Source organism: Atractosteus spatula, chromosome 3 (genome assembly GCF_055471065.1).
Source record: "Atractosteus spatula isolate fAtrSpa1 chromosome 3, fAtrSpa1.hap1, whole genome shotgun sequence".
Taxonomy (NCBI): domain Eukaryota; kingdom Metazoa; phylum Chordata; class Actinopteri; order Semionotiformes; family Lepisosteidae; genus Atractosteus; species Atractosteus spatula.
The window spans coordinates 33,177,739-33,190,260 of record NC_142708.1 but is presented as its reverse complement, the minus strand read 5'-3'; the positions used below and the strand labels follow the sequence as shown (position 1 = coordinate 33,190,260).

Here is a 12,522-nt window from a genome sequence, read left to right as displayed (position 1 = left end):
TTGGGGATTGCAGAAATGGTGGTGATATAAAAACACATTTTATTCAGGGCAAGGAAAGGTAACTGGCACTCTTCATATGGTTGAATAGGATGGTATTTTAGGTTTTCTCTGCCTATGGGGGAAAAAAAGGCAGTAAAGCAGCATAAACTGGGATTTAATTTTGGAAAAGAAAATAAATGGAGGAGGAGATATTGTTAAAAATCTATCTTTCGGGGTGATGATTTGTAAGGTGTAGTTCATTTGCAACTTTTCTGCACAGTTGGGCTTGTAGTACTTTGTTAATATCACTCCTTCTTCAAAGTTACATGATAGTAAAATTAGTCTTCTCATAAGTTAAAACCTCTGACATAATCCATTACTTTATATAGTAAAGTACATTGCATGTGTGTTATTCTTTGGAATATATCTGTTTTCAAGACTGGAACTTATCTGGTTAAGAACTACATTAAATGGCTAACATCCAGACATCCAGTTTTGTTTAGATCAGACTTCCATGTCATGCGGTATTTGTTGTGACTAAAATGTTTATGAAAAACATCTGAATAAAAGCCTCAAGTAGAACTGTTTCCATTCAGTTTATTTTCTTTTACAAAAAAAAACTTTGAAAACAGAGTTACAAACACAAGCTGAGGTAATTTCTTTAAATTTATGGACCAAAATAAAATCTTTTCAAGGAGCCACAGCACAGAAATACTTTTATTGGAGTCTGTGGTGAAAATATAATGCTTATAGAAGTGTTGTTTATGCAAGGATTTTCTCCTGAGAGGGAGTTAAAGGAATCGTGGAACTACATGCTGCATTTAAAACAGAATTGGTTTTGAAACCTTTTGAGACTTGCTTGCACATTAGGTTCACGCCCATTACCACTATCAGTTATAAAAAAAACTAACAGAAAAAACTGTCCACATCAAATTTTTATTATTTTTCTTATGATTCTTCAGTTTCTCTATACACTTTTCTTAATGCCACTTGTGATGTCATGTCATGTTGGGATGATGTCATTCTATTTGAAGTAATGAATACATGAATATTGGTATCATTTTGTTAGCTATGATATCTGATATAGTATATGATACAATTTTAAAAATAAGCAGGCTTTAGCAATCATTTTGTAAGGGATTACAAAAGGGATTCCTTTGTTGCAGGAATCCTTAAGGACACTAACAGCATTTCCATCTGTTTCTTCACTTTCATTTTATATGTAAGCAAGATTGAACTGCTTTCTTTAAAATGTTGCAAACATTATAGTGATGTAAACAAGTAAAGTAAGTTTAAAGCATAACAACTTATGCTCTTTATTAAATTTCTCAGACAACAATCATCAGCTTGGAGCCCTGTCTGTAAAGTTGTGAATAATGTCAAAATAGAATCCATATAATATAATGATGTCATTAACTGGAGCTTTGCATTAACCTTTCATACATATGCAGACGTCCAACCTTGAAATGAAACATTTTACCTTTCATATGTGTGTAAACACACAAAATGCTATATCTGCTACTGAACACAGTTATCCAGACAATATCAGACATGGCCTCCAAACTCTGGCCTAAAGCCTTAACACCCTTAAAGACTTTTGGTTATTTGGACATATAATGGATCAGGGTTATTGGATCTCGATGACACCACTCCTGATACCCCAAAATGTAAAATGCCATAGCTACCACCTCCAAGGAATTGTTTTTATGACAACAGTGTGCAATTTTATTGTGACAACCCCACCATTAGATAGGGTGTACACAGAAAACCTGCAATGTTTTTGTCAAAGTACAGGAGATTTAGTGTGGAGTCTGGGTTATCCAACAAATCAAAAAGACTCTCCACTAGCTTTGCAATCTGCCTCTTCTACAGCCCCAAACATACTATTTAAAACCACGTGAGAATATGTATTTTCATATCTGTGTTATATTTCAGCTGATCACCAACAATCACATCTACAAATTGACACCCATTGAACCTATTTATAGTTTATAGAGGCCTTCCTCTAGTGGTAGGTTGCCTGTTACTGCAGTGCCTTCTTATGCTAGCAAATGATGATGCACTGTACTGTATGTACTGTTTCACTGAGGAAACAGTATCCCGGCCTCAACTCATTCTCTAACTGGAGTCTGGATGTTTACAAAATCCAACACATAATAACTTTTATATGCAGCTTCTTTGCAGGAATAATATAATTTTTAATTTATATGATGGTAACATCCAAGTTTATAATAATAATAATTGCTTACACTTATATAGCGCTTTTCTGGACACTCCACTCAAAGCGCTTTGCAGGTAATGGGGACTCCCCTCCACCACCACCTATGTGCAGCACACACCACACCTGGATGATGTGACGGCAGCCATAGTGTGCCAGAACGCTCACCACACACCAGCTATCAGTGGGGAGGAGAGCAGAGTAATGAAGCCAATTCATAGATGGGGATTATTAGGAGGCCATGATTGGTAAGGGCCAATGGGAAATTTGGGCAGGACCCCTACTCTTTTTGAGAAACACCCTGGGTTTTTAATGACCACAGAGAGTCAGGACCTCAGTTTTACGTCTCATCCAAAGGATGGTGCCTGTTTACAGTATAGTGTCCCTGTCACTATAGTGGGGCATTAGGACCCACATGGACCGCAGGGTGAACACCCCCTGCTGGCCCCACTAACACCTCTTCCAGCAGCAACCTTAGTTTTTCCCAGGAGGTCTCCCATCCAGGTACTGACCAGGTTCACACCTGCTTAACTTCAGTGGGTTGCCAGTTGTGAGTTGCAAAGTGATATGGCTGCTGGCTTATGTGTTTGCTCCAGGTGTCTGTGTCCATGTGTTCTGTGATGAACTGGTTTCCCATCCAGTCTTCCTGCCTTGCACCAGTTACTTGGTGGGAACGGTTTCGGTTTTCCCGCAACTCTTGAAATAATTGAAAGATAAAATGCAGGATTGAAATACGAGTTAAATGGGGTTTGGGATTAACTATCTAAACCACCTGTAAATTCTGGTTAAGGGATTAATAAAACTAACACTTATTGCTCACAATAATACACACAAAGCAGCTTTAAACTGAGAAAGAGAATCAACAAAAGACACTGTTAAAGGAATGTTGCATAACAAAACATACACACCAGAAATGTAGATTATTTGCTAGATATGGGGTTGCTGAGTGAATTGATTCAAAATGATATAAAGCACAGTAGTGCCTTAAGACATAATTACATCTTGGATGTAGCACTGTAGATTTCTAGATAGAAAAGTGGCTTCTCTCTCGGTAACAACCCACACAAAAAGAAGTTGTAGGTAGCGTACAGCAAAAGGCTTCTGTTATCTGATTTTACAACTTTACCTGACTGTACCTCACAGATTCTTTACTAATGTGTATTGCCATTAGGCTTCAGCATCATTTCTCATGTATGATATGAAGCCCTTTGTATTTTGGTAATTAAAAAAAAAAGGTAAAACGTGATAACATATTATGGTGCTAAACTTGTTGACGGCTTTCATACAATGCAACTAAACTTAAATATTTAAGTAGATAAAATATTTTTTGTGTGTGAGTTGTATGCTCACTGATAATGATTTTCTGCTTTGAATATAAAAAATGAAAGAGAGGATTCATTGTACCCATCTAGCCTGTTTCATACTATGTAGCTACAGTAATTGAACCAAGGATCTCATAAAATTTCTTGAAGTAAGCCAGGGTATTGGCTTCAACAACAAGACTATGTACAGTAGCTTGCTCTGCACTCGCACTGCTCAACACACGGTAACATTTCTCAGTTTTTCTTTTCACTTTCTTTCTGTTCTTTCTTTTACAAACCTTTTTGTTATTGATAAAATGATTCATATGAATGAGAATGGCTAATGATAATAGCAAAGTGCTAATATTTTAGAATTTTTTTAAACCCAAAACTTGAGTATATTCTACATAGTGCAAAACATAGGCAAGATAACTATAAATATAAATGAACAGGTAAAGGTTTAATGAACAGGTACCGTAAAAAAGCACTTATACTCATAGTAGGTAGCAGCTACCTACAGGTACTATAAATATAAATGCTAACAACATTATTATTTTTAGGGTCCAGAAGACAAGCTTTAGGTAAAAGCTCTTACTCATCAGATGTACTCCAGTGTGGCAGGCCAGCAGTAGAGAAGCAGAATCAGATGACTTGCCACTAGGTCTTTAAGCCTCTACTGTTTGTATATACAGTAGGTTTACATGTAGTTAATTGGTAAAGGGCTGAGAGCCTCATTCTCACATGAGCTTAATTCATAATGGTTTAATTTGATTTGGAGTAGGTGTTTGTTATGAAGAAGTATGACAAATAAATTCTCCTAACACATGTATCTTGGCTATACAATGTGATTTCCATGTAATCAGGCCTTTGTGCCACCCGTGGAGAGGTAGGCCTGTCACATCCAAGTATATTAAATAATTTTCAGTGGTTAAATTCTAATTATCCTTTTGAGTGGTAAGGGCTGTATTATACACTGCATAATTTTACAAAATTGTGCTTAAATTAAATTAAAAAAATATAGATCTTAGCAATCCCTTCCATCTGTCTTATGCTTTAACAGGTTTTGTTTTCTCTATTAATATCTTCCATCCAACCTTTTTCTAACTAATCCAATTCATGGTCATGGGGGGAGCTGGTGCCTATCCCAGTAAGCAACATGTGCAGGGATGCCAGTCCATCCCAGAGCACATACAGACACACACTTGCCCATACTCACACCAAGATCAATATTTCCTGAAGCTAACTACTTGTAACCTCACATTATGTCTTTGGACTGTGTGAGGAAATCCACTTGAACATGGGGAAGCATAACAACTCATTCAGAATAGGACATTTCTTTGAACTTGGGAATGTGTCTATTTACTTATTTCTTTACTGATACAGTATCTGAAGCAGACATATCATTTGTTATATCTTGATGTTCAAAATTGTACCCTGTATTCTAAATGTCTTACTAATTCATAGTACATTTTTAACATAACTTTATGGATCTTTGTGGACCCAAACATTGCTGACTCAGCGGAAATTTGAAGAGAAGTCAAATGTTGTGTTTGCAGGCCCAGGACATTATGTAAGCTTTCACCTAATTTGAATAACTTTCTTTTGCAGGCAGCTTCACAGCTCTTTACCTACCCTGGTCATTTTGTGATTTTATATACTGAAGTCTACTAAGCTCTGTGGTTACTTTGAACCTCTGCATTAATTCTATGCATACAGTCCTCTCATCCAGTGGTTGATTTGTTTCAACACTATAAGAGGTCTAGGTACTTTACTAAATTACTCCTCTTATCTAAAATCATTCTAATTTTAGAAGGCTGGGTGCAGACTGGAATATAAAACTGTTTTCATAGAAAGAAGTACATGTCAATTAAATTTTACAAGAGCAAAAATGGTGACTGTATGGTCAGCTGATTTGGATGTTTTTTTTTTCCTTTGGAAGGAGTTTGTTGTTTTTTCTGTTATGCTTTAAATATATATATTTGGAATACATTTGGAATACCCCTTCTCAACAAAGATCAATGTGCAGACAGAAACATCACATTTTACTTAGTTTGTTGAGATAACAGCACTTCATTTACCATGAACAACACCAGTGAGGAAAGGTAAACCATTAACCAATCACCTTTGTGTTACTATATTTTCATACTTTGTCTTTCAGCCTGGCTAACCCAATAAACTAAATTTCTGTTTTATAAAATGCAATCCATGTTAACTAATAGGTTGTATTTATTACTACGCAGAGAGTAATTGTTCCTAATTTCATTGACTGAAACTTTGATGCCTAATAAATTGCAGCTTACACTTTCCAGTTAATCAGAACTCTTTGCCTTTTTGTTTTCATTTCCACAGACTAAGGGTAATTACAAACAATATAAAATTCAACTAGAATTTTTTGCAATCATCATTTGGTCAGCATTAATAACTTTGAGTTCCTGTCTATAACTGATTATCATCATAGTCAGTTAATAGTTACTATAATTATTTATCAAAAAGAAACTACAGTATAGCATAATGTATGGCAGTATTAACAGCAATGACTATCAAGATGGCAGAATTAAATAACCTCCACCTGTCAAAATGTTAAAATGGAAATCCAAATGTAAGAGTTTTATAGTACATTGATAAGCCTGGATTAATCACAATGTTGACCTCTGCCTTTCAGGTGGCAAATTCACATTTGGTATTTTGTAGTGGCTTCCAAACAGGTGAAAGAAACTTCTGCCATGTGTTGGATGTTACACGTTGGTTGGTGGCTCAATTTTTGAATTTTTTTTTTGAGCTGAAGAGTAAGTTCGCTTGTGATTTAATAAGATTATTCAGGGGAATCACAAAATTCTGACTCATAGTGCTTTATACAATATACAGTATGTGTACTGTATATATATCTTTGCATAAATGCTTCTAAAGCATTTGTCAGTCATACTGAGGTTTTATTAGGAAGTCAATGTATCATTCCCGTTTCTGTAGGATGACTCCTTTGAAAAAAATTAAATGAAAAGCTTATAGAAGCAGAAGATGCAATTCAAACTGTGGGCCCCAGGATCTGAGCTGATGGAGGCTTCACTTTCAAAAGCTCTTACCGTAATAAAATTCAGATGCTTCTCATTTATATTTTTATTTAAATACATTGTTCAAGCCATTTGTTAAAGTCAAAAGACTTCTCTCTGCCCTGTGTGCACCACAGTCCCTGCATTCCATGTGCAACATGTTGGCTTTATATGGCCAGGAGCCTTATTCACACTGGGATGCAGACAGCCCGAACAGCAGAAGTGGTTTCCAGATGTTGACACAGACAGACAGTAATTGGACTTCATGATGGCTTCCAGCTGCCATGGATCTCAGCCAGCAAATTCTCAAAGGGAGTAAATATTATGTGCTATAACTCACATAGAACAGTTTACAATAATAATAACATACTGTACATTGCTTCCCTGAAAGGAAAAATGGACTTTGTGATTGCAATAATTGGGTGCTTTATTATTAAATTTAGGTTCTAGAGAGATGATCACTGGACAGTGATTCCTTTCTGGGAGACTGACAATAATATGAGGCAATCGAACATGTTGTGTTGCTGTTTAAAATGTTGTACTGTGTTATACCAGACAGAGGAGGTACATACTGTATATGCCTAAGAAATTGCATCAGCTTTTTAAAATAATTTAATTTAATAACTAATTTTTAAAGAAACGTCTGGGACTCTAAGGCACTCATGACTGGAGTGCTGTTTGTAAGGTGGTGTTTAAACCTCATGTATTTGTTTAAAATGCTAGGTTACATTAAGTAGGGTGAAGGTTTAAATCGGTCTTCCTTGATGTTTAGAAATTCCTGTTTGGCATGCAAACATTTTGAAGTTTGAAATCCTTAACAAAGTAAAAACGCATAAAGCTAAAGCCTTCACACATTGTGTGTGCTACAGAACTTCAACTGCAATTTATCATCCTGTTTATCTACTACAACTCAGCCTTTAATACAATTAAATAAAACTGAAGTTGTTTGATAAACATCAAGGGCAGAGCATTAGCTAGTCCCTGTAACACCGGATCTTAGATTTTCTGCCTGGTAGGAGTCCTTTTTAAGTGCTTTTTAAGTCTATGACTCTGAATATTGAATACTGTCACCACACCTTTACTCGTTTATGAATATACAGTTATAAGATTCTCAGATGAAATAACATTAGTAGGTTTTAATCACTAACAATGATGAAACAGCACATACATGTGAGGTTGATGCACTGGCCAGGAGGTGTAATGAGAATAATTTGGAGCTGAACATTGATAAGACTAAAGAACTGGTGGGGGACTTTGACAGGGACAGAGGTGATCTGCCACTAGTCATCAATGGCCAGGTTGTGGAGAGAGTGGACAACTTCAAGTTTCTTGACACGACCATCTGCCATCAAAGCGGGAAGTTAATGCCTGTCACATCATGAAGAAAAACCATCAGAGGCTATACTCCCTATTACAGTTGAGGAAGTTTGGATTTAATCAGAAAACAATGACACAGTTCTTTAGAACTGTAATTTAGCACGTGGTTACCTACTTGATAACAGTGTGGTACAGCAATACAACTGCCCGAGAGAGGAAACAGTTGGACAGAGTAGTACACACAGCCTCTAAGATCATCGGATGCAATTTACCTTGGTTGCCTCTATTTATGACAGCCACATCGAATGGAAAGCTAAGAAGGTGTCCACAGACTCCTTCCATCCAGCCAACTCATTTTTAAACTTCTCCCTTTGGGTAGGAGGTTTCAAAGCATCAAATGTAGTAGAGCTTGGTTCGGAAATAGCACTATCTAATGGCCATTACGCATCTCAATACTGTATCTTGATATTGGATGTTGCAAGTATTACAAGGGAATGAATATAAATATAAGTGGAATCGACCTTTGATTGATTGAATTATATGTACTATGTACGTGTACTGTAAGTGTAATATGCATTTTGTTGTTTTATTGTTTTTATAGGGGTGCTCTGGGGCACATTCAAATCAAGTTTGTTTACATGGCAATTAAGAATTGAATTGAATTTGACTGAATTAATTTAGGTTCACATTGTGCATTTTCAAAAAACCACAGTTGATTTTTAAAGAAATGTTGTAAAGATATAAAAATTTGCTCTCTTCTCTTAAGTAGAGGAGAACACATTTGATGATGCTACTTTTACAGTTGTAAATTGTAATAATATGCTAAACATTTACTAGGTGTTGACATTTATACTGTATGGTAATACTGTACATTCATTTTGTTCTTTATTTTTCTCGTATGGCCTTTTCCAATAAACAGTAACGCAGAGATGAATGTGTGTTCTGTTCCCTTGTGTGTTTTTGTTAATCTTCTAGTCAACATTGATGTATTTTTCCTTTTGTAATTTGTAATCACATACAAATTTAAAAATTACAAAGCAAACCTTGTTTATTCTGCTGCTGCACTACTCAGATTTAAAAGATGATTTGATCTTATTTCTCAAATTTGGTTTCACATTTTCACAATATCTTTCACTCTTATACAGTATTTGTGTGTATGTATTGTATTTCTGAACATGAGATTATACCAGTGCTATTAAGGTCCCATACTGTCTGTAACAGAAAAGAAATGAATGATAATTTTTGCTTCAGATTTTGTTTTATTTTCTTTTTCAGTGATTTCTTACATGTCTTGGAGAAATACAACACAACCAACTTACACCATATGGTTAAAAATTTCACTTACTTTCCAGGGAGATTTTTCAAAATCATTAAATAAATATTATATCATGAATGTTTAAAATGCCAAACATTTCTCTGGGAAATGCTTTGATTCAATGAGGGCTGGTAACTCTTTTTATTTCTGTAACCAATTTTATCTTAAAGTTTCTGCCAGTACTTCATGATGACCTTCTGTTTGTCAAAGGTTACTTGCTTCGATCACTTGAAAATGTTACTTCAAATTTCATAGTGAGCACTGAGAGGGATTAAAGTTTTGATTGAATCTACTGTAGTCTAGTGTGACTTCAAATTTAGAAAAAAAACGATTTACAGTAATTAAGGTATTTGATCAATGTCATGTTTTCTTGGAAATTGACCTGTTTTCCAACTATAGTACCTTCTATAGTAAAATTGATGTTACTAAGGTAAGGGATGTTGATAAAACCTAGGACATGTTAAAAAGTATTCTTAGTATTTAATGTGAATTTAATATAGGGCATGTGTTTCAAGAACTGACACATTATTAGTATCTTCTATTACTCTGTACAGCTACAAACATCAGGAAGGCAGTTTTCTCTACAAGACAGGTGAAGGTGTTGCAAATATAATTGCAATGTTGGTGATACTTTAAAGCCTTAGGAAAGTTCGATCCGGAAGGCAGACAATGACAAGGTTACTTTATTTATAGTTGATAGCAAGTGCAAATCCAAATATCTCTTGAGTTGCTCTCCAGAATTGATTACAAAACCTCTGTTTCCCTCTAGCACTGTTGATAGGAAACCTTTAAATCTTAAATGTTTTCCACTCTCGGCACCACACGAAGCACCACAGGGTGCACAATACAAAGACATCACAACACAATGGTCTTCAGTTGTGAATAAGTTGTACCAAGATAAATATCAGCCTTTCGTTGAAATTTCTTTTGCTGGAAGCCTCAAAGGTCCTTGCAAGCATCTTAAAAATGTATAATCATATAAGGTGGCTTCATGGCAGAAGTTTCAATTCATGGTTAGTAGAGAAATAAAATATCTTTTCAACGAAAAAGATCAATAAGCTCCTACAGTGGGAGAAAGAATGCAATATATACAGTATATTAATAATGTAATATGTCATATACAGTATACAATATTTTAAAAAGCACTAGTCTATCTTTCTATGAAAAAAGTTTGCATTAGTCTTTTCAGATTTTCAAAAAACTATGTAATGATGTCACATGGTGACAAAAGTGGGTGAAGGGTAGCAGCTTTTGCTTTATATAATATATGATGGTTCTTGCTTTTGTCGGGTTTTTTTTCCTTACTTTTGTGTCCTCTTTGAGGTTCTTTAACTCTGTAGCATATACAGTATGCCAGGCAACACTCTTCACAGACTGACACACTGTTTGTCCAAACAACCATCATCCAGGTGACATATTAGATTGTATGGGGCTACTGAGCTGGTTGGAATCAAATGTGGAAAAGAGGGACAGAGAGGAAAGACAAAGTACGCTGCAACACCTGGTCTATTTCATGCAGTGAGTTCCTCAGGTAATCCCCACTTATTTACTGTATGTTTACTTGTCCCCTCCTAAGCAGTTAAACATAAAAAGGCCAAAAAGAGCAAGCAAGAAGTGTAATTTTGTCAATACACTATGTCCGCTTGTACAAACAGTGATATTGGATCTTTAACAACCACTAGTTATCAGGAACTTGGTTTAACATCTCATCTGAAGGATGGCATCACCTAGAGCAGTGCTCCCATTTCCCACAATACTGGGACACTGGATTAAAATTCTTATCCAGAGAGAACTAGTTTACCAACATCTCTTACAGCAACTTGATTCTCACTGGGGGTCTCCACAGGCTCAGGCTACAAGGGGATAAAGCCTCTGTCTGTCACTGCTTTATTAAAACATGTAATCATAAGACAAAATTAATTCTTCAAACTGGGTCTTTTCGAAAGAGTAGGAGTGGTAACCCTGATGTCTTGGATAAATTTCAATCTGGGCTTGCACAGTTGGTCTTTTCCTTTTAAATCAACAATTTATCATGTCTCTGTGAAGATCTGTTGGCTAGTGGGGATGTTAACATCTGCTGTAAGTCACGCAGGTGGCTGCTGGTCACAAAACAATAGTCCATGTGTCCCCACACATTGGCAACTCTTGGGACAGATTGGGCATCAGTAACAGGTGTGACATTAATGGGGGATGTTTCTTTAATTGGTATTAACTTTCATGGGGGTCAGCAACAGATAGCTGAGATACATGCCAGCAGCCATATCACTCTGTAACTCACAACTGGCAACCCACTGAAGCTAAGCAGGTGTGAGCTTGGTCAGAACCTGGATAGGAGACCTCCTGGGAAAAAAAAACAATGTTGCTGCTGGAAGATGTGTTAGTGGGGCCAGCAGGGGGTGCTCACCCTGCGGTCCATGGGGGTCCTAATGCCCCAATATAGTGACAGGGACACTATACAGGACTCCCCTCCATCACCACCAATGTGCAGCATCCACCTGGATGATACAAAAGCAGCCATAGCGCACCAGAACACTCACCACACATCAGCTGTCAGTGGGGAGGAGAGCAGAGTAATGAAGCCAATTCATAGATGGGGATTATTAGGAAGCCATGATTGGTAAGCATTAATGGGAAATTTGGCCAGGACGCTGGGGTTACACCCCTACTCTTTTCAAGAAAGACCGTGGGATTTTTAATGACCACAGAGAGTCAGGACCTCGGTTTTAAGTCTCATCTGAAGGACGGTGCCTGTTTACAGTATAGTGTCCCCATCACTATACTGGGACATTAGGACCCACATGGACCGCAGGGTGAACACCCCCTGCTGGCCCTACTAACACCTCTGACAGCAGCAACCTTAGTTTTTTCCAAGGAGGTCTCCCATCCAGGTACTGACCAGGCTCACACCTGCTTAACTTCAGTGGGTTGCCAGTTGTAAGTTGCAGGGTGATATGGCTGCTGATAAGAACAGATACTACACTTGATCTTAGCCAAAAGGCAGAGAAGCAATGATAGTAGTGATTCATATCATTTAATGAAACTTGATTAATGATATTCATAAAGTCAAAGTCCTTGACAGGCCTAGAAATCAGTCTTATAAACACCATAACACAACATACTTAATATTTCTTGGATTATCTGCAGTAGTATGAAAATGTATTTTAAGGAAGCAGTCTGACTCCTCTCTTCAAACATTGTAGAGATTAACATACTGTATGTTTTGGATTCCGTTCTCTCATTTCCAGATACAGTAAGAAACTATGAGTGTACCTACAGCAAACCTGTCATCTGAAATATTTACTAATTTGATTTTTTGTATCATAAGATTTTCCAAAACAACTCAGA

General features: G+C 36.6%; 1 protein-coding gene and 1 pseudogene across 1 annotated transcript in view; one reads left to right on the top strand and one right to left on the bottom strand.

The window, feature by feature from the left end:
* Window positions 1-7,927, top strand: part of LOC148837725 (zinc finger BED domain-containing protein 5-like) — a 49,437-nt gene extending 41,510 nt beyond the window's left edge. The window contains exon 3 of the mRNA XM_088911134.1: window positions 7,738-7,927. Within this exon, the coding sequence (XP_088767260.1) occupies window positions 7,738-7,927 (190 nt within the window). The remainder of the gene's footprint in view (window positions 1-7,737) is intronic.
* A 4,169-nt stretch (window positions 7,928-12,096) lies between these two features.
* LOC148837724 (U2 spliceosomal RNA) lies at window positions 12,097-12,187 on the bottom strand (annotated as a pseudogene).
* Between the last annotated feature and the right edge of the window lie 335 nt (window positions 12,188-12,522).